Source organism: Dromiciops gliroides, chromosome 1, assembly GCF_019393635.1.
Source record: "Dromiciops gliroides isolate mDroGli1 chromosome 1, mDroGli1.pri, whole genome shotgun sequence".
NCBI lineage: Eukaryota > Metazoa > Chordata > Mammalia > Microbiotheria > Microbiotheriidae > Dromiciops > Dromiciops gliroides.
The window spans coordinates 15,559,569-15,584,918 of record NC_057861.1 but is presented as its reverse complement, the minus strand read 5'-3'; the positions used below and the strand labels follow the sequence as shown (position 1 = coordinate 15,584,918).

At 47.9% G+C, this 25,350-nt stretch overlaps 1 protein-coding gene across 1 annotated transcript in view; it reads left to right on the top strand.

Annotated features, from left to right (window-relative positions):
- The first annotated feature begins 2,994 nt into the window (after positions 1 to 2,994).
- Positions 2,995 to 25,350, top strand: part of ANKRD13A (ankyrin repeat domain 13A) — a 35,712-nt gene continuing 13,356 nt past the window's right edge. The window contains 8 exon segments of the mRNA XM_043976878.1: positions 2,995 to 3,170; positions 13,199 to 13,331; positions 14,279 to 14,403; positions 17,205 to 17,250; positions 18,979 to 19,073; positions 19,075 to 19,123; positions 19,846 to 20,035; positions 24,467 to 24,533. Coding sequence (XP_043832813.1) covers positions 3,072 to 3,170; positions 13,199 to 13,331; positions 14,279 to 14,403; positions 17,205 to 17,250; positions 18,979 to 19,073; positions 19,075 to 19,123; positions 19,846 to 20,035; positions 24,467 to 24,533 — 804 coding nt within the window. The 5' untranslated portion in view covers positions 2,995 to 3,071.

Genomic DNA, 25,350 nt, shown 5'->3' with positions numbered 1-25,350 from the left:
GACACAGTCAGGGTTACACAGGATCATATAGCTAGTAAGTGTCTGATGCCAGATTTGACTCAGATTCTCCTGACTCCAAGGCCATCTACCCATCTCTATCCACTGCGCCACCTAGCTGCCCTTTGACCATTAGATCATGAGCTCTTTGAGGGTAGGGACTATCTTTTGCCTGTTTTTATTTTGTCAGGGCTTGGTGTAGTGCTTGGCACATAGTAGGCACTTAATAAATGTCTATTGATTAGTTGATGGATTGATACACTGGAAATTCTTTGAGGTCAGGAATTATTTCATTTTTTGTCTTATATCTCCAGTCCTTGGCATACTTCCTGGCACATAGTAAATGCCTAATAAACATTTATTGACTGACTGACCAACTCTATAAGTAAGTAGCCATCTAGCCAAAAGAGGCCTTGGATGTGATCCAGCCTCTATCATTGTATGCACACACAATGCTAGGACATTTTCTTCCTCATGCTTCTCTCCTCTCATCTTTGAGATAAAACTCAGAGCCTTCAGATCTTGCCATGGCATACAACTGTCTTCTCCTGACTCTGTGTCAATGCGATCGATTACTATCCTGCATCTCATTCTGGTTGCTAGGAGGGAAGTTAAGCAGGGGTAATCCGGATGACAAGCAAAAGGGGAGTGAGGTAAAGTGCTGGATTTGGAGCTCAAATCCTGCCTCTGACATAGGCTGCCTGTGTCAGACAGGTGACTTGGTTCCGCCACCTGTGTCACTTCATCTGGTTGTTGTGAGACTCTGATGAGATCATATGTATGGGATGCTTCAAAAGCTTTAAGGAGCCATATAAATGTTAGTGATTATGATTAGTTTTCCAAGCATTGAGCCGATGCTCATGGAAATATGCTTCTTGATCGGTTGTGTGGAGAATGGATTACAGCAGGATTCCCAACCAGCTGTCGTGGTGTCTAGAGCTGAAGCGGAAGGCAGAAGGAATGCTCTGAATGCATCTGAGAACGGCAGCAAAGAGCCTTGCATGGTTAGTTGTGGGCAGCTGGGAAACAACAGCGACAGACAGGCTTGTCTGATGAGCAGCTGCAATTTAATTCAGATCAATTTTCGTCAGAGAAGGCCAGATGAAAAATCATGCCATTCACTCCGAAGTGGCTGTAATGGAAAACCAAATCGGGGGAGAAACATTTGTGAAAGCTTGGCATTTTTGGAGTGTGAGACCTGGGTTCAGCATTGGATCTTCCACATTCCACATGTTATGGTCTTGGGTAAACTAATTTCTGGGGCAGCTAGGAGACACAGTAGATAGAATGCCTGACTTGTAGTCATCTTCCTGAGTTCAAATCTGGCTTCAGACATGTACTGGCTGTGTGACCTTGGGCAAGTCATTTCATCCTGTTTGCCTCAGTTTCCTCTTCTGTAACATAGGCTGGAGAAGGAAATGGCAAACCACTCCAGTATCTGCCAAGAAAACTCCAAATGGAGTCACAAAGAGTCCGACACTACCTCAACCCCCCCCCCCCCCCCCCCCCCCCCCCCCCCCCCGACAAACAGCAAAAGTCCATCCCCTCATAACTAAACGACAACAAAAAGTCAATTCCCCCCTAAACAACTCTTTTTCCCATCCCCTCAGGACTAAATAATAAAAAGCTGATTTCCATCTTCTCGCATTAAACAACAACAAAAAGTCAATTCCCACCCTACCAGCCCCCAATCAACAAGAAGTCAATTTTCATGGCCTCACAGGCCCTTGTAATGGAAGTTGGGCTCTTTAGCCTATGATTCAGATTGGCTGTGCTCAAGGCTCTCCCCACTCCAATTCATCCGGTATTCAGCCTCTAAAGTGATTTTCCTAAAGCGCAACTCCGATCCCCTCACCCTAGTACTGCCTAAACTCCACCCGCTCTCTATTGCCTCTAGAATCAAAGAACAAAATGCTCTTCTCGCATTCAAAGCCCTTCATAACCTTTCCAGCCTTCTCCCGCCTGACTCTGCACACGTTCTCTTGCTTTCAGTGACACTGGCCTCACAAAGACCCCCTCCCTACCTCTTGGCTCCTGGTATTTTCTCTGGCTGTCCCCCCATGCCTGGAAATGTTTTCCCTCCTGCTTTCCCTGGCTTAAGTCCCAACTAAAATTTCAGCTTCTGCAGGAAGCCTTTCCCAACACCTCTTAATTCCAATGTTTTCCTCCTTTTAATGATTTCCTATCTATCTTTTTTGGTATATTTGTTTACTCGTTGTCTCCCCCCATTAGACTGTAAACTCCTTGAGGGCAGGAACTGTCTTTTTGGCATCTTATTGAATCCCCAAGGGTTTAACAAACGCTTATCAATTGATTAACTAAATGCTCGTTGATGGAATTATCAATCCACAACCCTGAAACAGTTGTAGAAGTGACTTCCCCTTTTAATTTAAAAATTTCCCCCTGTTCTTATGCAAAGAGTTTCCTAGCCAATCACAGAAGAATCCGCCCTTGCCCAATATGGCCGCGGAGGCGTCAGGAGCTGGGGCGGGGCCAAAGGTTGCTTGAATGGTTTTACCCGTTTCCTTCTCCCCACCCCCTCTGAGCCTGAGCCAATGGAAAAGCCCGAGTTGTGGACGAGATTAACTGGTGCATTCGGGGCAGGGAGGGAGGTCTGGTGGCTCGGGAGAAGCCGAGTTTGAGCTTCTCGCTTCAGCGCCCTGAGGCGGGGACCAGCCACGCTCGGAATGGGTTGGAAGCTTCGTAAGCCCAGGGTCGGCCGCCGGAGCGCCCCGGACGACCCCGGCCTGAGCAGCCGCAGGTCGAGCCTCCCCCCCGACCGGCCCGGGATGGTTCGGCCCAGCCCTTCCCTGTTTGGGACAGTTCGGGCGGAGAAGTCGCGGGCGGAGCGCGCCGGCGTCGGGGCGGAGGCGAGCGGGGCGGCTATCGGCCGAGGCCGGGGGCTTCGGGCGGCGGAGGGCGAGCGAGCGAGCGAGCCGACCGGGCCCGTCCCGGGGGCTGAGAGCCTGGGGCCGGGGGGGCCGGGGGGGCCGGGAGCCGGGAGCCGAGCTTCGCGCCGGGCCTGCAGTCCCCTTCGCCGCTCGGGGTCCCCCGGGGCCAGCCGGGGCCTCAGCATGTCCTGCGGGGGGGACGGCCCCAGCAGCCAGTTCCCTCTGCACGCTCTGGTCTGGAACAATGACTACCGGCAGCTGGAGAAGGAGCTGAACGGCCAGGTGAGCGGGCTGAGCTCGGGGGGGAAACTGAGGCCCGGACCGGGCTTGGGGTAGGGAGCGTCAGGGGATCTCGGCTCTATCGACGCCGAGGGGAAACTGAGTCCAGAGCCGGCCCGGGGCCGAGAGCTGCAGGGGACCCCGACTCACTCCATGGATGGAGGGTGCAGAACTGAGCTGGGGCGGGGGTCTGGGGTCAAGAGCTGCAGGAGACCCCGATTGCAGCTCTCTATTTTTCCGGGGGTGGGGGTGGGAAGGGTGGGCTTGAAGTGTCGAGAGGTCCTAGGCCTCCGGGGTGGAAGGATCTTAAGAGACCCTCTCGTCTAGCCCCCCCCCCCCCCCCGTATGTGCCCGGGGAGAGACTCCCGAGAGGTGGCAGCGTTGAGAGTGGGAGGGACCTTAGGGGCCATCTGGGCCAAGGACAGTCAATGAGCCCTTATTCAGCGCCTCCGGGGTGCCAGGCACTGTTCTGGGCGCCCCGAGATCCAAAGACAGGCAAAAGACAATTGCTGCCCTCGATGAGCTCATAATCTAATGGGAGAGACAAGCTCGAGACGGAAGGCGGGCTTAGGAGAGATTAGGAAAGGTTAGCTGCACCCCCAAGGAGTCTGGGGGCCAGAGAGGAGGGAGGGTGCTCTGGGCATGGGCAACAGAGTGGGGAGATGGGAGTGGCAGGGTTGGAACAGGTTAGGAAGGGCTTTGACCTCCAGGGGATTTCCTTGTTCATCCTGGAGCGGATAAGGAGTTTTTATTGAGTAGGGGGTGATATGATTGGATTTGTGCTTTAGGAAAATCAATTTGGTGACCGAATGGAGGATGGATTGAAGGGGGGAAGGGAATTGATGCAGGCACACCTCCCCCAGCAGTAGTGCCAGGCTGAGGGCCCACACCAGGATGTGAGGACTGGGTCAAAGGAAGGAGGGTGTTTGTATTAGGGAGATGTTATAAAGGGGAAATAGCTAGGTTCTGGCAAAAGATTGGAATTAGGGTTGAGAGTGAGGATTTCAGGCTGACACCTGGGCTGGGGGATCCGAAGGATAGGCTAGCCCTCTATCTGTACAGAGGGGCCCTAGAGAGGATTTCGAGCTCGACTGGGAAGACCTTTCAACCCTCAGAGCTGTCCAGAAGTGGGGTGAGACAGCTGCCTTGTCCTGGGAGGGCTCGGGATGGGGAAGGCTGAGCTGGATCCACTTCCCAGCTCCTTCCAGCGCTGAGATTGTGGTTCTGGATCTTGGGGACCATTGGTGTTCTTGGCATGGCATATCTCCTTCATAAATGCTTGGTGGGGTCATTCGTTTCAAGCCCCACACTGTACAAATGAGGAAGTGGGCCTAGCAGACCTTCGAAAGGCTTGCCCCAATTGGCCTGCACGCTGGACTTTGTTCTGTTCTAATGCACTTGAGCATCATCCTTGGGATCATAAACTATGTGGAGACTGCCTGTCTTACTGCCTTACTCGAGTGCTTTGGGGTCAGGACCTGGCCCTTGACCTTTTGTCTCCTCCAGCGGGAGCTTTGGACGTGATGATTAGCCATATTTGTATGGCACTTTCTTCTCAGTAACCTATGTCAGAGGTCAGGCAGCATCATTATCCCCTTTTTACCTGCATGGAAACAGACTCAGAGATGTCACACAGCCAGTAATTCTTGGGGCACAGTCTTCTTTATGCTGTGCCAGGCTCTCTCTCTCAGTGAGTCGTAATTAGCGAATGTTTGTTGTATTGTGTTGTCCAGTTGTATGGTGCCAGCCTGGCACCGTAGACACTCTGGTAGTGAGTAGTTCAGACCAGGGAAGGACATTGAGTGGTGTCTCTGAAAATCGGGGCCTCTTACTATCGGTGTGGGTCACTCTTTGGGTCTGAGGCAGGTGTGCCAGGGCATTTGTTGGCTCTAAGGTCATCAGGAAAATGCAGTGGAGAAGCACAAATGATTTTCATTTGGTTGGCTGAAAAAATCCGCATGCTAAGCATCGCCCAGTTGAGTGAAAAGTTGCTGCCAAGCATGGGCCTTCACCCTTGCCAGGAATCTGCCCGCTGCTGTTCTCCTAAGACAGCCCACTGTAAAAACACCCAGAAACCCATTGAAAACCAGGTGCCTTTTCCCTCCTGGTAACAATGGCTGGTACTTGTTTCTTGCATTTTCTCTGCCCAGACTGGTTGAGTTTCTTTGTAAGGTTCATCCCTTTTAATTAGGTGACACAGTCCCTGCAGAATAGTGAGATACTTTGGCACACCCCCTTGTCCAGATGATTCACTAGCCCTGGACCGGCCAGCCTAGTCCTTCCTGACTAGCCATTCACTGTTCCATTTCCTTTCCAGCACAGTTAATCCTTTTGGGCTTGGTCTTATTGAACGATGGTGAACATATGTCTTTTTAAGTGTTCAGGGAGGACTTGGTCCCTGTTCTGATAGTGGGGTCTTTTCTAGGTTAAATATTTGGAAACTCCCAGCAGCGTTTTATTTCTGGCTCTGTGGGGGTGGGGAGAGGAAATGGCTGTGTGTGATGGGTGTGGGCGTGTGTGTGTCCATCCCCATGTCCCTGTGCACACACAAAAAGAAAGTAGCTCCAGATCTGAAGCCTGCTTGGAAGAGTCAGGAAACACCGTCCCGTGTCTGCATACTCTTTGCCCCCTCCTCTGGCTTTTTTCAGGCTGTTCGGATACCACCTCCTAAGACTCTTCAAAGTGATTTTGTACAATGTCATATAGACTTTCTTTTTCTGAACTTAAAGACCACATTGAACAGGTCTTTGCACATTTATGGTAGAACACAGAAGGACAGTTGTATGAATCGACAAGTCTCTTTTATCGACTGCTGGTTTTTCTTTTCCAGTCTGTCATAAGATCAGTCTTCGCCTGTACTCTGTGGCTACTCCTCTGTGTAGGTCTGGCATCCTCCTGACCTCCCAGAATGTCAGCACCCTCCGAAAAGAGGCTCGCTCATTTTGTTTTGTCTTCGCGTCTAGCCCTGGTGCCCAGCAGCTCATGGAATAGGGACTGAATTAAATTGTGTCTTGGATATATTTTAGTGCTTGGCATTTTAAAGTAAGCAAGTATCTTCCCATGGGTGTCTATATATTCCCAGAATTCACTTTAGGTAAACAGTGGAATTAAGATGCAATATAGTTCTTTGCTAAATCATAAACAAGACGAATGAACTAGGTCTTAATTTGTAATGGAAAATATCGTTTAGTTGAAAAATCATTTTGTTTTCTTTCTGTTAACAGTAGTCAAGTAAACTGTTCACTAAAAATTCTTCATGGTTCTTGACTTCAGCTAGTCATCCTCATCCATGTGGTCATGGAATTCGCTTTTTTTTTTTTTTTTTTGGTGAGGCAATGGGGGTTAAGTGACTTGCCCAGGGTCACACAGCTAGTAAGTGTCAAGTGTCTGAGGCCAGATTTGAACTCGGGTCCTCCTGACTCCAGGACTGGTACTCTATCCACTGTGCCACCTAGCTGCCCCGGAATTCACATTTTATAATGATTAGATTCATTTCAACTTTTCACACAACTGGGCGATGCTTAGCATGTGGATTTTTTTTCAGGCAGGCAGGTAGGCAGGTAGGCAGTCAACCTTTATTTAGTACCCCTTCTCTGCCAGGCATTGTGCTGATGGCTGGGAGTACAGGGACTACAGTCTCTGCTCTCCAGCACCATGTCTCAGTCCAGTGGGGGAAAGAACGTGCAAACAACTATGTACAAATAAGCTATGGTCAGTATGAACTGAGGGAACAGTAGCCCCCCCCGCTTGTGAACTAATTGCTGAAAAAGTTCTGCAAACCCTTTTCAGCTCTGCAGTGAGTGGAATTGAAGTTTGCTGCCTTGTTGTCAAGATGTCTGGCGTAGAGGGAAGCAGAGCAGTTCAGAGAAGGGATGCTCACTTGGGAAATGCTGAAAGTGTGGTGGGTGGTGGGGGAGGAGACACTGGATCTAGAGAAGAGCAGACATGGGTGGGGATGGTGGCTAATATGCTGTCATAGCCTTCAAGTGTTTCAAGAGGTGCAGTGGGACAGGACCAGGAGCCCTGGGGGTGGGGGTGGGTGGTGGATGTAGGCATGGGGTGTCCTAGCTGTCCGAACCCTTCACTGTACCCTGCGATGCCTCCTCCTCCCTGGACGTGTTTGGGCCCAGGCAGGGTGACCGCTTGTGGAGAGGGCACAGGGAGAAGTACAGATAAGCAGTGAAAGTGTTTGCCAGGATCCTCTTTCTCATTTGCCCACAGTTTAAGGTTTGTGATGGCTTGTTTGGAGTAGCTTCTGTGGTGGGGGTGGTGGTGACCAGTTCCTTAATTTAGAATTTGTTACTTTTCCTGTGCAAAGATTGTCTCTGCAGAAAGTACATGACTGGGTCTTACCACTCCCCTTCATCCGGGGCTACCAGGTACCATTCAGTAGATGAGGAGTTAACATGCTTTGGAAAGTGCTAAAACCAAACCTTGCTTCGCCATGCAAGCTTCAGGCCACGTATCTGTAAAATGGGACTGTCTGTAGTACCTTTCTCAAAGGGCTGTTGTGAGGATCACATGACCCTAGGGAAATGGAAGGCTTTGCCAACCTTCCAGCCCTCCCTCATCCTTATGCATTTAGAGCCAGGGGAGACTTTGGAGATCACCACCCCCTAATAACCTGCAAGACTTGGCCAAGGCATTTATCTCCTCAGGCGTCTCCTGTACAATGAGTGTTGGTGGTGGAGATTCTCTCTGAAGGGATCCTCCATGTTCAGATCCTATGAGATGGACGTGGGCTTCCTGCATTGCAAGGAGTCAGAAGAGCTGGGTTCAAATCCTGGTTCCCCTTCTTACTTGTGTGATCTTGAGCAGGTCATTTATCTTCTCTGAGACTCAGTTTCTTAATTTGTAAAAGGAAAGACCTGAACTAGGAAGAAAACAGTTATTAATCACCTGCTGTATGCCAGGCATGGTGCCAGATGCTTCACAAACATTAGCCCATTTGATCCTCACTGTCACCCTGGGATCTCTATTTTACATTTGAGGGAACTGAGGAAGACAGAGGTGAAGTGACTTGCCCAGAGTCACACAGCTAGTAAGTGTCTGAGGCTGGATTTAAACTCAGGTCCTCCTGGCTCCGGGCACAGTGCTCTGTGCACTGTGACTCATTGGTTTCTAAGTGCCTTGTTCGAGGTCATACTCTTAGTAAGTAGCACACCTGAATTAGCAGAGCAGCTACTCTGACTCTGGATCTGAGGGGCTCGTCACAACATGCTGCTGGCTCCCTAATTATATTAGGTAATGGGTATAAACCACTGCACATAAGACTTACTTCCTGCCTTGGCTTCCATTTACTCAAAGCTTATAGTGAAGCCAAATCTTCATTGCCAACCAGAGTGGTGGCCTGTGCTGCTGTTTGGGGGTTAGCACTTCTGGAGAGAGGAGAAAAGCAAAGATTTAAGAGGGAGAGGGAGAGACAGAGACAGAGGCAAGAGACAGAAACACAGAGGCAGAGAGGGAGAGAGAGAGAGACAGACAGACAGAGCGAGCGATCGAGAGGGAGGGGGGGATCCTTGGTGCTAGCAGCCTTGTCCTGTGGACATTCTGAGGGTGCTAGCACCTGGTTTGGGCTGCAAGCTGTGTAACCCACATGCCTAGGGATTGGAGAGCCCAAATAGATCTTGCCATTGTGAAATGTAACAGGAGTTTCCTCCCAGATTTGTACTTGGGGCGAGATGGGTTTTTGGTTGGAAGGACAGGTTGATATGAAAAGGCAGATTTCTGTTGGCCTCATAATGAGACCGGAAGTCTTGTCTGTCAGATTCCCTGCTTCCCTTTCTTTCACGCCTTCCATCACGTGAATGGGAATATCCCCAAACAAGTTAGTGTCCGAAAGGGTTTTCTTACCTTGTTCTAGGAACAACGCCACAGAAAAAGTAAACGCTCATCCAGCTGAAAGGGATGAACACATTTCTGAATGTCTGTGTGCCAACTTGAACCCAGAGACCTTGGCCTTGTTTCCAGATGAACAACTTGAGGCCAGCCGTGAAACTATTCAAAGCACTCTCAGCATTTGGCAGAAAGAGAAAGCGATCCAGTGCATCTGCCTTCAAGGTCCTCTGCTCTGCATGTGGCCTCGAAGCTTGGTGGCCACAATGAAAGCCATTTGTTTTCTGGTCATTGCTAAGAGTTTATGGTAAATGAGAAGTGCCCCCCTTGGACACTTAGCTCTTGTTTGGACTGCACGATGGGTCCACAGTTTGTTATGGAACCAAATGGAAATCAAGCTTCTCTGCTCAGATGGCTGTTGGCAGCATAGTGGTGTTTTATAGCCACAACCAATGACATTTTTGCTTCCTTTAAATTTACTTGTAGCTGAGTTGGGTTGGTGAATTTGGGCGATAGAGCACTGTGCTTGGCATCAAGAAGACTCTTCCTGAGTTCAAATCCAACTTTAGGATACTTCCTAGCTGTGTGACCCTGGGCAAGTCATTTAACCCAGTTTGCCTCAGTTTCCTCATCTGTAAAATAAGCTGGAGAAGGAAATGGCAAACCATTCCATTCCATTATCTTTGCCAAGAAAACCCCAAATGGGGTCCCAGAGAGTTGGACGTGACTGAAATGATTGAACAACAAAAATTCTAGTGACCTTTGCTCCAAAGATGAGAAGACCCTCCACTCTGTGCTGTTTCTGGACCTCCCAAGGAAATCTCTTGTGATTTTAGAGCCTGTGACAATCTCAGGAGCCCAGTAACTACAGACCTCCTCATCGGGCCATTGCTTAAGATGGGGAAAACGAAAGGCCAGAGAAGAACTTTTGGACCCAGAAGTCAGTTAGCTAAAGTAATGATTGTGCACCTGAGAGACTTGAAGTTCAATTTATTTGACCTTCCAGTTTCTTTAGGAAGAGGGATGCTTTTTATTTCTGCACAGCCTGAGGCTGAAATGACCTACCCGGAAGACTGATTTAGCTGCTTGGGTGGGCCCTGGAGTCTCTATCCTTGAGGGATGGATTTAAGGTTAAATACAGGACACTCGTGTGCCCTGAGGTAATGTGTCATTGCTGCGGCAGCCCCTGAACTTGTCTGTTAGCCATAATGAAATTTGAACTGAGGCCTTTTCATATGGGAAGTGAAAATGGAAACGCTAATGCCCTCCCTAGGATGGCTTCATTATCCGAAATTGGCTGCATCTGCACACGTGTTCGGGCCTCCTGTGTGTGTGGTTAATAAGGATGACCAGCTGATCAAGGAGAGGGGGAGAGGAGGTAGAACCAGGACTGGAAATAGATGCTTCCCTGCAGCATCTAATGCATGCCTCTCCTCTGTCTTTGTGTATTTGGGGGGTTAATTTGGATTCTTTGTAGATTTAGAATTTCTCTATCCTCTTCATCCTCTGTAACAGAGGTAGGTACATCAGCAGTGATATATAACTGTAGATGCTACATACATGTTATATGTTCATGGGGGTCTTTGGGCAAATGCTCTTATCACAAGCCCCGAAGGAGGCCCAGCCAGATGTTCCCAAATGGTCAGTGCTTTCCAACACTGAATTGCGGAGAATTATGGGCCCTCCTGCCACGTAAGCAACATTTCCTTTGGCATCCAGTTTGATAGCGAGATTGCTGAGATGCAGTCCTCTTTGTAGCATGTCCATTTGTTGGTCCCTGAACAAAGATCTTCTATTTCGACAGTCTAAGGAGAGTGTCTTCTTTTCTGGGGCCATCTTCAATATAGAAGACGATGCCACCCCCCCCCCCCCCACCTGACCCTCATTTTGTGGTTTTCTTTCTTATTAGAATGTGAGAGAAATTCTAGCTGGAAGAGTCAGGGAAGGCTTCATAGAGGTGATACTCAAGCTGGGCCTAGGATTACGATTGGAGCGAAATGAGGGAAAAAGATACTAGAACAGTTTGAACAAAGGCTTGGAGGTAGGAAATCTTGTGACAAGTCTGAGCAATGACAAAGTAGCAGTTAAGATTTGAACTTTAAGGAGAGAAATCTAGCAACAGTGTTGGCAGGACAGATTAGAGAGAAGAACCCTATTAGGAGATTGTTACTAAGTAATCTAGGTGAGAATAACAATGTCAGCCTTGGAAGGGCTCTCCCAGACAACCAGGCTCTCTACCGAAGGCTGGCAGGGAGTCATTGGTCCTGTGGGAAGACTTTGAAGTAAGGGTGACTGCCTCCTGAGACAGCCCACTCTGCTTTGGGACACCCTTGTGGAGTTTTCTCCCCACCCCGCATCAAGCCTGCACTGTGTCTTCCCGGTTTGTACCCATTACTCCTATCTCTGCCCCCCAAGGTCAAACAGAACGAGTTCAATCCGTCTTCCAAATGGGTATCTTCAGATACCCAAAGACATGGTGGCCTGGGCTGAGAACTTGGCCAGGGAACAAATGGGCTAGAGATTACAGGGCTCACTTCAGCAGAGCCTGTGGGTTGATGAGATGGGAGAGGAGGAGTAAAGAGATGACAGTTCAAATGATCATAGCTGACATTTAGATGGGGCAGGAAAGTCTGCACAACCCATTTGCTGTTATTGCAGGAGACAGCAATGTTAACCCCGTGGGGCTGCTGACATGCTTCACAAGGGTGTGATAAATGCCGACTTGACAGGAGGGCACCGCAGCACACATTGGTGTCACGGTGGGAGCCTCAGACCCCAGGTCTGGTGCTTGCTCTCCTCTGATGGAGTCATGGTGGGCGCAGTCAGAAAGGGTTATCAATAAGTGCTTTGTCCTGTAGGCAAAGCCATGGTGGCATTTCATTTCTCTTAGAGCTGCTGGTGTCTCTTTGGCTTTTGCCTTCTTTTTGTACAACTAGTTTTCTCCCCAAGGATTGTTTCCTTAGGTGGTGCAGTGGACAGAGCCCTGAGTCTGGAATCAGGAAGATCTGAGTTCAAATCTAGTCCTAGGCACTTATTAGCTATGTGACTCTAGGCAAGTCATTTCACATCTATTTTCCTCAGTTTCCTCAACTGTAAAGGGGGGATAGTAATATCACCTACTAGGGTCGGAGAGAATTTTTGTAAGATGCTTAACTCAGTGCCTGGCACATAGTAGGTACTATATAGATGTTATTTTTGTTATTAATGTTATTTAGACTGAGGACGTGGCACAGTGGAAAGACTTCTGACTCTGGAGTGAGAGAACCTAGGTTCAAATCCTGCCTATGTTGTGCACTCCTTGTGTGACTTTGGACAAGTCACATCCTGACCTTGGTCTTCAGTTTCCCCAACTGAGTGTTACAGGGTCCAGAGCTCTGTTTATGAGCCTATCTATACCTTTCCTTGTCTTGACTGCAGATATTTTGATCCACCTTAAGGTGCAGACTTTGAGCTGGGAGAGGTGACATGGCCATGCCCTCTGCAGAGTCAGCCTGGTGCTGAAGCTGGGCTTGCCTTCCCACTCTGCTGTCCCCTTTTCCCGTGACCTCATTTTACAGAGCAGCCTGGTGACCGCTCAGCCTACTTCCTGCTCTGTAAATTGAAGGCATTGGAGGAGATGACATCTGAGGTCTCCATTCTGACCCAGTGGAGGTCCACCTTCTCTGAAGCCAGAGCTGGGGGAGGAATAAGGGGGAGAATAAGGAGAGTCCAGCCAGTTGTAGAGGCCAGGAATGAATGCCTGGAGTTCGGGTGGCCATATTTCACATTCTCTTCCCATCCGCACCTCACCTCACAAGTCCCTCTGCTGGTCCTGAGGGCCATCGATCTGATCCGGTTTGGTTTGAGCACTGCTTTGGTGGTTTGGGCCCAGGTGCTCATCCGGTAATACGTGAGGTTTGGTGGCAATCCAGCTGGCTCACAGCCTTGAGAGTCATATCAAAATTGTTTTCTGTACTTTCGGTTTGATTAAAATCTGGGACTTCCTGTTCTCCTTTGAACGATAAAATGGTTTTCTGTGCATTTCGAAGCTGCCCCCCGGGTCGTGCTGTGGCGTGTGATCGCATGTCAGCCAAAGCCCCTCTTCTCACGTAGGCTGAACCCAGGGTACTCCCGGGTGAAGGACTTCTCTGCTTTGGTTCAGGCTTCTCAGGAGGGCATTTGCCAATTGTATTTAAGTCTTTCTGCTTACTTCACAGAACGTGGAAGCCCTGGATCCCCGAGGTCGGACCTTATTGCACCTCGCTGTTTCCTTGGGACACTTGGAGTCAGCTAGAGTCTTGCTCCGACATAAAGCTGATGTCACAAAAGAAAACCTACAAGGATGGACAGGCAAGCATGCATTTAAAAAAAAAAAGGCTCTCATTGAAGGTCCTTTCAACACACAGCCAGGCCCAAGTCACAGTGTTGTTGGATGGAGATGTCATTAGCTTACTTGAGACAAGAGGAAAAGGGGAGGGGGAGAGCTCTGAATGGATGCTGCTGGCTGGGTTCAGCCCAGTGGTCTCCATTCTGTTCCTTGGCCTCTGGCTCCCCTGGGAGGGGGTTGCTTGTCATGCCCAGAAGGGCAGCTCTCAGCAGGGCCTCATGCCACCTGGCAGGCTCTCAGGCTAGGGCAAGATCCCAGGAAATCCCTGTGTGGAAGGACCGGGTGGGGGGGGTGGGGGGTGGCGCAGAAATGATGGAGAGAAGGCCATTCATTCCCAAGATCTGCTCTTAGCCATTGTCCTCAGATGCCTGGGCCTGTTAGATCCCAATTATGTGATCACACTGTTGCAGCCACCCCCAAAAAGAGAACTCGGTGGTAGAAGTGGTTTGTTGGTTCAGGCAGGGGTGCGTCCTTCCTGCTGGGCTGAGGGAGGTTGTCCCCAGTGACAAGGCTGGCCCTATAGGATAGCAGACTTTGTTCTGATGAGCCAGGCCTTGGAGGCTCTGCGGGGCCAGTGTCCTGAGGCCTTGCTGTGGGTGTGGGGCTGGCCCTGGGGCCTCAGAAGTCGTACCTTGGCAGGGCTCCCCCATGGAAGGGTGTTGAGGATGGACCTTGTACCAGGCTGTTGTCTAAGGACAAGCGTGTAGAGTTTCCTTACCAGGTTGGCTAGAGAGGTGCCTTTTTTTGGCCAAGGCATACCCTCAAGGACTGTCTGCCAGTCTTAGAGAGGGGCTGCAATCTGCATTGGTGGAGGGAGTACCCACACCAGTGAAATCACAGATCCTCCAGGTAGCATGTGGTACCTCCCTTTGTGGGCGTTTTAATGGACTTTGCTCTTTGGGGATTTCAGTTTTACACGAGGCAGTGAGTACTGGAGACCCCGAGATGGTGTATACCATCCTTCAGCATCGAGATTACCACAACACTTCGATGGCACTGGAGGGTGTCCCAGAGCTGCTCCAGAAGATCCTGGAGGTATGTGGATCGGGGTGACTTGGTTGGGCCAGACCCAGCTTGAGTCCGCTGTCAGGGTAAGGAGAGCCTGACTAGGGTTTCGTCTAGCCTGAGTTCCGCCTTGTCCCAGAGCAGCTCAGAAACTCACCTGTATGCACGTAGCCTTAGAGGGGGTGGCGGCACTCACAGCTCACATGACTCGCACCAGCTTAATTAGATGGTCCTTGTCAGAATCTGAACTTGAACTTGGCTCTTCCTGACCTTAGGAACAGGTACTAATGAAGATAGAGGGTCACCACAGATAGATGGTCAGTCAGGGCATTCCTGTCTCATTCCGCCTTCTACCATTTACCCTAAATGAATATTTGGTACCATTTTTTTTCTAGATACTCTGTTGTCACCTTAGGCATCAGACTCATTAATTGTTCATTTTTGTTGCAATTGATAGATTTTCTAGGGCATCCTTGCTCCAAGTATGATTGGTTGGATCCTTTCAGGAGGTCTGTCTTTTTGTGAGAATACTAAGACCTTATTTACCAATTAAAATACCCCTTCTGGGTGGGGGTGGATTTTCTTCATCTACTTCACCCACAACATGTCACCACAAATTGAATTCAGGAGCAGTTCTGAGGATCCTGCTGTATTCTGTTGAATCAGACATTAAAGAGATTTCAAAACTAGAGAAACCAGTACCACTCTTCTCATGAAATTTTGTTCCATTTTGGAAAGTAAGGTTGATTTTTCATAAAAATACATTATTTATGTTATAATGGGTTATTTTTAAATAAATTAAAATATTTTAAATATCAGTTTAAATTTATAATATGGTAAATACTGATAGATATAACCCATGTAAACATTCTTTGAGGTCCTCAGTAATTTTTAACAGTATAAAGGGGTCCTGAGACCAAAAGTCAAAATACTGCTGGATTTTGATTTCCATTTCCTGTGATATTTTCTTCCCGTCTTCCTGTGATTGCTGGAATTTTTGATGATGAAGATGGTAACAACAGCAACAGCTGGCATTGATATAGCACTTATTAAGTGTCAGGCACTGTGCTAAGCACTGTACAGATACCTCATTTTATCCTCACTACACCCTTGCAAGGGACGTGCTGTTATTATATTCATTTGATAGATAAGGAAACCCAGGGTCACATAGCTAGTGTCAGAGGCAGGATTTGAACTGAGGTCTTCCTGACTCTAGGCCCAGTGCTCTGTGGTGCCACGTGGGGTGAGTGCCCTTGGTTTGTACCTGTTCTCAAGTGGGAACGCTTTCAATGTTTTATGTTGCATGTAATGTTGGTTTGGGCCCTCAGGCTTTTTCTACATCTGTTACTCTCATAGTTAATAAGTTTTCTTGTTAATCACAAGCCTGTAAATTAGGGACCCAAGGGTCCCTAGACATCACCTGGGCCAGGGGTGTCAAACTCAAAAAGAAATGGGGGCCTGAACACAAGCATCCCTGTGGATGCATATTGACTTAGTTTTAAAACAGCACATTATCTGTGTTTTATTGTATTTTTGTGTCATTATTAAATATTTCCCAATTATGGGTTGTTTTTTTTTTGGATAGGACAGTGAGGCTTAAGTGACTTGCCCAGGGTCACACAGCTAGTGTCAAGTGTCTGAGGCTGGATTTGAACTCAGGGCCTCCTGAATCCAGTTGAATCCAGGACCGGTGCTTTCTCCACTGTACCACCTAGCTGCCCCCCCCCCCATTACGTTTTAATCTCATTGGGGTTGCACTTGGGAAAGTTGTGGGCCACATGCTGGATATCTCTGGTTTAGTCCAACTCCCTCATTTTTCATAAAAGGGAACCGAGGTGAAAGGGGAAATGTTGGCCTGAGGTGAGACATGTAACAGATGTGGGATTAGAATTCAGGCCCTTCCTGGGCTTCCCCTGTGGCATATGACCTTTAATAACATGTGTTGGGTTCTGTTCTGGGCACACAGTTGATGGAGGCAGGTGACGAAGCTGGGGGGTATCCAGGGGGGGCAGTCAGGCTGGAGGAAGGTTAGGAGGATCAGGTGCAGGAACCAGGAATGTTGAACGTGGGGAAGAGAAGACACTAGGGGTCCAAGAGCTCTCTACTGGACGAGCTCAATTAGCTGAGACCAGAAGCAGCTTCTGGCCACATGTAGGGCAGTGTTTCCTAATGATAAGAGTGACCTCAGGGGGGCCTGGCTTCCCCCTCATGGGAGGTCTTACATCAAAGGTTCTGGGACCCTGGGGGTGGGGATATTTTCTGGCTCTGGTTTGGCCCCTTCCAAATGGGAAACCCCGCCTTACTGTGCACGTGTTTGTCATGTAGCACTTCCCAAGGTGGACCATTCCTGGCATTTGGGGAATTGATCTCGTTTTGTTGTGACACATTCCTGTGCTGTAGTGACAGTGCACTGTTATTTCATTGTCTTTTTATGAAGGTCATATATCTCAGAGTTCATTCCTAGATATGTTACTGTTATAAAAGTTTCCTTTGAGGGCAGCTAGATGGCGCAGTGGATAGAGCACCGGCCCTGGAGTCAGGAGGACCTGAGTTCAAATCCGGCCTCAGACACTTAACACTTACTAGCTGTGTGACCCTAGGCAAGTCACTTAACCCCAATTGCCTCACTTAAAAAAAAAAAGTTTCCCTTGAAAAAAATGGTTTTCACATTCTTTATAGGTTGTAAATGATTTTTGAGGACTTATCTCAGATCTGGGAATCATACTGGACGCCTTTATTTTCTCATAATAATTAGTTTGTCTGGTAATTCTGAAGATACATCAATGAGCCTGATTTGTGGTGAATTTAGCGTTTTTGTTTTTCTCCTGCAGGCACCTGATTTCTATGTGCAGATGAAATGGGAATTCACGAGTTGGGGTAAGTGGCCGCATGGTTTGGATTTATTCCTCCTTTAAAATGTAAGGACCCCCATCTCTGCCAATGCTTTAGGAAATAGGTGCTCCTCCAAGATGTCTGTGAGGCAGATTTCTCATTCATGAGACATGGGACGTGACTGCTTTCCTTTGACTTCTGCGAAGCTCCCAACTTCCCCGCTTTGCTTCTCTGGGCCTTCTGTGTCTCCTCCTGAAGGAAGGGTCTCGTAAAGCCTTAGCAGGAGCGAGGCAGGGCTCTGCACCATGTCCTTTGGGAAGCAAGGGACATTTTTACAATGTGAGTCATCCCCAGGGTGCACTGATCTGAGGAAACCTGGGATACCTCCTCCAGCCACAGATTTACACCAGTGGGCACTGCAGGAAGGTTTGGGCTGCCTGCGGGGGGACGGCCAGGGCATTTGGAGGCAGGGCAAGAAGGATGGGAAGCCACCTTGTATCCTACCTGAAGGGAGTCAGGAAATGTGATTGGGGTAAGGGGTAGGAGAGTGATGGAGTGCTGCCTTTCCCAGAGAGCTACAGGCAAGGCACAGCTCTCACTGGGCACAGTGGATGTTGGTCTCATTCTGGTACTTAATGCCTTTTGCAGTGTGGTCCCAGTCTACCTTTCTAGACGTTCAGAATATGCTACTCCCCCTTACACACTCTGTGGTTCAGTGAGATTGGCCCATTTAGAGGCCCCAGATAGTGCAGCAGATGCCACCCAGGGCTCAGAGCTAGGAAAAGCTGAGTTCAAATCCAGCTGCAGACACTTTCTAGCTGTGTGACCCTGGGCAAGTCCCCTAACCTCTGTTTACCTCTGTTTCCTCAAATATAAAACAGGGTAACAACACTCATCTTCCAGGGTTGTTGTGATGGTGAAATGAGAATTTTTGTAAAGTATGTTGTAAAACTTAAATTCTATATAAATGTTGGCTAGCTATTCCTAAAAACAATACTATCACCTCCCTTCCAGGGTTGTTGGGAAGATAAAATGAGATATTTGTAAAGCACTTAGCATGATGCCTGCCATATATTAGGCACTTAATAAATGCTTATTTCCTGCCTCCCACCTTTCTTCCTCCTTCCCCCTCCCTCCCCTTATGCCTGGATATGCCTCATCTTCATGGCCATGTCTCAGAATCCTCAGCTTCCTTTAGATTTTGCTTACATGTCAACTCCTTCATGAAGCCTTTTCTAACCCCCCACCTCTGGCTTACAGGTGGTTTACCTTGTCTCACATTACCTTGTGTTGATCATTTACCTGTGTGTGTGTGTGTGTGTGTGTGTGTGTGTGTGTGAGAGAGAGAGAGAGGGGGCGGGCAGCAGGGGGGTTTTGTGCAATCTATTTCTGAGTGTACACATAAGATTCTTGGGTGCAGGGACTCGTTTCACTATCCATATCCCCACCGATGAGCCCTACACACAGTAGGACCTTATTGTCGATGGGTTGGTCTTCCCATCCTGCTCAGCCTGTCCTCTTGGGTGTTGGGGACTAGATTTCTCCCCCTTTGGTATTAAAGTGAAGATTTCTTGCCATTGGCAGTTTCTTTTATCTTTTTAATTTTTAATTTTTTAGTGAGGCAATTGGGGTTAAGTGACTTGCCCAGGGTCACACAGCTAGTAAGTGTCCTCCTGACTCCAGGGCCGGTGCTCTATCCACTGTGCCACCTAGCTGCCCCAGTTTCTTTTATCTTTAATGAGTTTTATTTGTTGTGCATATTTTCTTTTGCAGTGCCACTGGTTTCTAGGATATGTCCCAATGACGTCTGTCGCATTTGGAAAAGTGGGGCCAAACTGCGTGTCGATATCACATTGTTGGGCTTTGAAAAACATGAGCTGGATAAGAGGAAGACGTAGTTTTATTTTTAAGGGCGAGGGTGAGTGGTTCAAAATTTCTAGTATTCACTCAATACCTTGATTTCAACCTTAGAAACTGCTTCCAAATTAATGTTGAAGTTCATTTGAATGCATGTAGGATTTTGTTGTGGTGATAATCACTCTCCTATTGATACCTGACAAGAAACCCAAACAAATCCGTTTCACGCTCATCAGACACTTATTTCTTACCTTGTGTTGTTATGTTTCTGCATGTCTGGCTCATTTCTCTAACTAGACTATAAACTCCTGGAGGGAGGGAGCCATCTGTTAGGTCTCTTTGTGTCTCCTCAACCTTAGCACAATATGTGGTGTGGCAGGCTCAAATAACCTATGACCCACAGTAGCTAATCCAAAGCCTTGGGGAAATTATTTGATTCTAAACATCTTTTAAAATATTAGATTGTAAGCTGATTTGAATATCATTTCAAGCACACTTCTTTTTTTTTTTTTTTTTTTTTGGTTAAATGAGGGGATTGGACACCTACATTTATTTTGTCTGTGAGGTCCTGTTTCTGTGATTCTAAGGTGGCCCAAATGCTTGTTGGGTGCGAGGGAAAGCCAGCCAAAGAGAAACCCATGTTTGGGTCATTGAAAACTGATTTACTATTATTTCATAAAGCAGGATCTGGGAGGAATAATCTGGAGGAGGATGAATCTTAACAGCTTCTTTCTCTTCCCATCTCTCGCCACACTCAGTTCTCCTTCTGTCTCCTGTTTACAGATAGCTGGGCGGAGCTGATGGAAATTAACCATGATGACAAAGTTGTCACGACCGAGCATTTCGATCTCTCTCAAGAAATGGAACGCCTAACGCTGGATTCTATGAAACCAAAAGGGAGGGAAGTAGAGAGGCGCCTCACGTCTCCGGTCATCAATACCAGCCTTGAGACCAAAAACATTGCCTTTGAAAGGTACTAGCTCTGTATGTTAATGACCTACCATTACTGTACCCTGAAGTGCCACTTAGGCATTATGGAAACGAATACTGTGTTTGGGATATTGATAAAGTGACCTGAGAAATGCCAGTGGGTTAAAGCCACTCTTGGTGCTCTAACAGGCAGGCGTAAATCAGATGATGCCCAGTATGGCCCTTGATTTTTATAGTTCGTTAGTCCAGAAGTCTTGGGGAAAATGTGTCTCCATCTTCATCTGTATGTGTACCCCTTCCTCACTGATCTTTGTGGAGTCCAGAGACATTTTAATTCTTAGATCCCCTTCCCCATCCGCATCCTGTGCCACATGTGAATGGTGTCTTTATCTCTCTGCATTGGGCCAATGTTGTGTTGAATGTAATTATTAGTTATGCTACCATTTTAACAACGATAGGTTTGTGTTTCTTCTTATGAGCCTTAATGACTTAGAGTATGTATCTGGGAGTTGTTTCATTCTTTTCTTTACTCTACAGGAAGAGCCATTTAAAGAGCCTTGTGCCTCAGTTTCCCCAAATTGCCATTACCACTGATTCACTTTGGTTTCATTCATTCATATGCCAGGGGGGCCTCATAAGAGAAGAGAAAGATGCGTGGGGCAGGTTTACATGGCCTCACTATTTCTCGTGCACATTGGCCTGTGTGTTTCTGGGATAGTTCTCAGACGAGGGAACTCAGGAGAGCCCTGGTTGTTTGCCTAGGACATCACACCCATTTCTCTGTAAAGCAGATTCACACATTCAGTGGCAGTTTAAGTTAAGAATGAAAGCCCATTTTAATTTGTTCAGATTTTTTTTTACTATTTCCTCTCTCTCTTTAATGCATTTTCTTAACTCTTCTACCTTTATCCTATAAAGATTGAACAAAGCAGAAGGTTCCCTGGGATCACAGCAGGAATTGGAGCTGGAAGGGGCCTGAAAGGTCATCTGGTGCAGGCCTGTCCTTTTACCTGTGAGAACAATACCAGAAGAGTACAATGATTTGTCCTCAGTCACATGGGCAGTGTGGGTCTTCTGGCCCCAAATCTTGTGTTCTCTCCGCCATTTCTTCCTATGGCCAGCTTGGAAAGAACTTGGCTGATGATGCCTGTGGAGTCAGTGGGCTTGAGGGCAAAGCTAGTCTTTCCCTCCTCCTGCTCCACCAAATTCCTGTGGTTAAGGAAAATGGGCCACAGTGTTTTGGTCACGTCAGCCTTAGTCTCCATTCTTTTCTCTGGCCCGGTGCCCCTCATCTTTAATGACTGTGAGGCCTGGGGCTTAGCTGGGCTAGGAGCTAATGTCGATGACCGAGCCCCAGTGAAATTGGGGGAAGGTCCCTGATGTCCCAGCATCCTCCTGTGCTGTGGTAGTTCGTGCGCCCAGGTCTCTTTTTATGTGTTGCTAATAAATACAGCTTAGAGAGGCTTGCTCCTAGGTAAAGATGGACTAAAAAAGGCCAGGGTATATCCGTTCAACTGGGAGTCAGGAACACTTCGTGTTTGTATAGTCATAACATTTACCCTTTTGCCCTGACTTTTACCAAGGCACAGATCGATAAAATCAATTAAATGCATAATTCGAGCATCACTATGTGCCGAGAGAAAACCCATCATCCAAGCTGCCTTCAGGGAGCTTACCCTCGGCCCCATGGTGGTGGGCTGCCGGCCGTTCTGTGTGCTGGGCCCTAGAGGTGCGGAGCTCCTGTCCCTAGGAGTGTGGGCCTCATGAGGCCCTCCGGTGTCAGATGAGGAAAGGGGGGGGGATGGGGTGAAGGGAGGCCCAGAGGACTCTTGGCTGGGGAGGGGAGCAGGGAAGGCATCCCAGGAAGAGGAGGAGGAAGTGCCGTCCAGTGGGAGGAGATGGGAAGGGCCACTGGCCACCCTTCCTGGAGGCTCCTTTGAATGGCTGCTGAGGAGACTGTGGGCCCAGCTACTTTTCTACAGCTCTGCTCTTGTGGGCATCCACAGGGGCCGGGTGGATCAAACTTCTCATCAGACTTTTTTTTCCTCCCCTCATTGATGGTTGATTTATGGTCATTTTTCTCCATCTCTTCCTTCCAGTCTATCTCTGGATTGGGGTCTTACACAAGAAGATGAAGCCTCTGGAAGTAAAGCTTTTCTTTGACAATGTCTGTCTGGGTTGAGAGAGGCGGCAGCTCTCTGGAGGAGGGGTCTGGCCCCAGGTGGTTTTCTCCTAGTTAGCAAGGGGGGCTCTAGTCTGCGTGACACTTTCCGGCTTTAGAATGAGGCTGGAGAGGAGTCTGGAAAGCCTCTGAGGCCTTGTCACCTTTCTCCCTGGCACTGATCCGTAGACAAGCAGAGAGAAGCCGGAGCTTAGGCAGAGCCAAGGGAGAAGGGATTTGTCTTGGCTCTTGAAATCACAGTCTCATTGTTGAGAGCCTCTGGGGTTTAATGGCATCTCCACACCAGCTATCCCCTATTCAGAGGCCAGTTGGGTCACAGGGCAGCAGGTAGGAAGGAGTAGCCACTGCCATGGCTCATGTGTTAAACAACAAAGTCCTTATCAGGGTAGGGAGAATGAAATGGAGGACAGAGGTCTAGAATTTCTTCTTCTTCTTCTTCTTTTTGCAGAGCAATGGGGGTTAAGTGACTTGCCCAGGGTCACACAGCTAGTAAGTGTCAAGTGTCTGAGGCCGGATTTGAACTCAGGTCCTCCTGAATCCAGGGCTGGTGCTTTATCCACTGTGCCACCTAGCTGCCCCCCCAGAATTTCTTCTAAGGCTGGACATCACATGGATTAAAACTTCTAGGATAAACAATCTGGAGACGTTTAGAAAGAATTAGGAAATTGGTAGAGATTTCTTACTTTCTTCCTGTCCATTTGTGACAAAATATCAGATAAATGGCCCATGGGGAATGGGAATGCATTTCAGAGGCCCCTCAAGGTCCTTTTCCCCTTGGTTCCTTCCCTTCCTTCCTTCCTACTTCCCTTCCCTTCCTTTCTCTCTCCTCTTTCTTTCTTCCTTCCTTCCTTCCATGTAAACTCTCAGGCCTCAGGATTTATTACATGCCCTTTGAGGTCTGCTCTCTCTACCCCCTCTCAGGGATGTGGAGTCATTAGGTAGGGGGAGAAGGTGATCTGCTGAGAAGCCGCGAAAATAAAACCCCTTCTGTACTCAGTTAATGTTGGCTACAAAGATGTCTGATACAACAGGACTCCATGTTCTTATCTCTCTTGATGCATGCCATTTTATAATGATTCTTTTAGATTACTTTGTAATACCCTTATGAAAAGAACTTCCTTTATCAGGCAATTTAAATTAAAAATGAGGGTATTTGAAAGTATAAGAAATAAATGCCAGTTTGGTTTTCCTTGTGATTTGGATAACTTGGCACCATAATTGACTGCTCCCCACACTGAGTTAGAGGGGAATAGAAGCCGGGCAGAGTGTGACCAGCACCCAAAGTGTAGGGAAGCGTGGTCTGAGGAAGACCTCGAAGGAGGGTGTGATGTCCTAGACAAAGGGGCGGAGCCTGGCAACATCTCCTGAGTAAAGGGGTAGAGTTCCCAGTGGTTCTGCTCAGGCCTCTTCTGTAGTGAGCAGCAGCATTTGGCAGGAACACGTTGAGTTAAATGATTGGGCATTTGGGCGCTTTGCCCGAGGCTCAGCTGCTGGTGCAGTACTGAGACAGGACAGAGTTGGAGTGTTACTCAAATGCCACTTTCAGCAACCTGACGTCGTATGAATCACGGCCCATTAATGGCACAGGCTTTAGTGGGTGTTCTGAGTGGCCACCAGAGTGATGGAATTTCCCTTCCCTCCCTCTTCCCTCTCTCCCTCTTCTGTTTCATTGTTCTAAGAATTCCTAGATTGAGGAACATGACTTTGTTACAGAAGTCAGAGCTGGTGGTGATGAGAGCAAGTAGCCCCTGACTCAGGGCAGTCAGTTTCCCCTCTCATGAACACTCCAGGGGGTAGAAAGTCATACCTGAGCCTTTGATCACCTTTAAGATGGGAAAGGGCCTCACACAGATTAGTCATTTGATTCTTGCTCCAGCTCTGTGAGGTAGAGTTCCAGCATTGTTCCCATTTTGCAGATGAGGGAACTACATGGGAAGGGGGAAGTCACTTGTTCAGGGTCACACGTTAAGAGTCAGAGCCACCATGGATTCCCAGGTGTTCCTCCTGGCCCTGCCACCCGTCTTCCTCCCATGGCACCCACCTGTCTTGGGCTTCTGCTGAAGAGTCTCCCTGCCAGGACTGGGGCCTGTTGACTAGAAAGTGTGGGGGGAAAGGGGCCATGTGGCATTTGCCCCCTTTTTGCTTTAATGTCAACAGCTGTAGTTTCCAAGGTTCTTGATCCCGCATCTTTTGCTAATAAATTCAGCTGGAAAACAAAATGCAAAGACTAGAGGGGTGAATCTGAATGGCGTGTTGTACATGTGGCAATTTGTGGTGTTCACTTTTTATCAGAACTAAATCCGGATTCTGGGGCTGGAGGACAGATAAAGCAGAAGTTGTTAATGGTTACGAAGCAAAGGTAAAATGAAACTCTTCAAATAAGATTTCATATGGCTTTTGAGCTCCTATGCAAATGAAGGTCTCCTCTAAGACCTTCCTGGCACTTCAACCCTCAAGATGATTGGGGTCTGGGGGGATGACTTGCATAAGTAACTTCTACTGCGTCTCTTCCTTGGGAAGACTTGGCTCATATAAAAGGGAAGCTCTTTTGGAAAGAGAGCGAGTACAGACTCTTGGAGCAAAACCTAGGCCAGCCCTTTAAAAAAAAAAACCGCTTCCAAAATTAACACCCTTGTTTACTTGGTTTTACAATGAACTTTTTTTTTAATACTAAAAATTGGCTTTCATTAGTTTTTTTAAAAATTATACTCACAATGGAAGTTTCTGCCACTTCAGTCATTACATCAAGGATTGGGTTTTTTTTTTTTAATACTGGTAGAATAAAGTTTGTTTACCTGAGATTCTGTACACTACAGCTCTGATAATTTTGGCCTTTCTTCTGAGCTGTAGCCCAATGATGAATGATGATTCATAATGATGACTCAAAGGCAGAGTAAGAGCCTGAAGTGCCTTCTGAATTCAAAGCGTTGTGTTTGGCATTGATTATAATTTTTTGAAAACTGTGGCAATCCCTCAGTTGGCTATCAACAGGAATGCTGTTAACCAGATATTTGGTTAACCAAAAACATCCCATTCCCCAACCATATTGGTGTTGGTTAAGTGCCATCCAAATAGTTTAAGAAAACAACAACAAACAACCCACTGTTCTCTGCTCATTTCCTTAGTCTTTAGGCATCCGTTATTTCCTTTTGTCCAGCAGATGGCTACCTATGCCA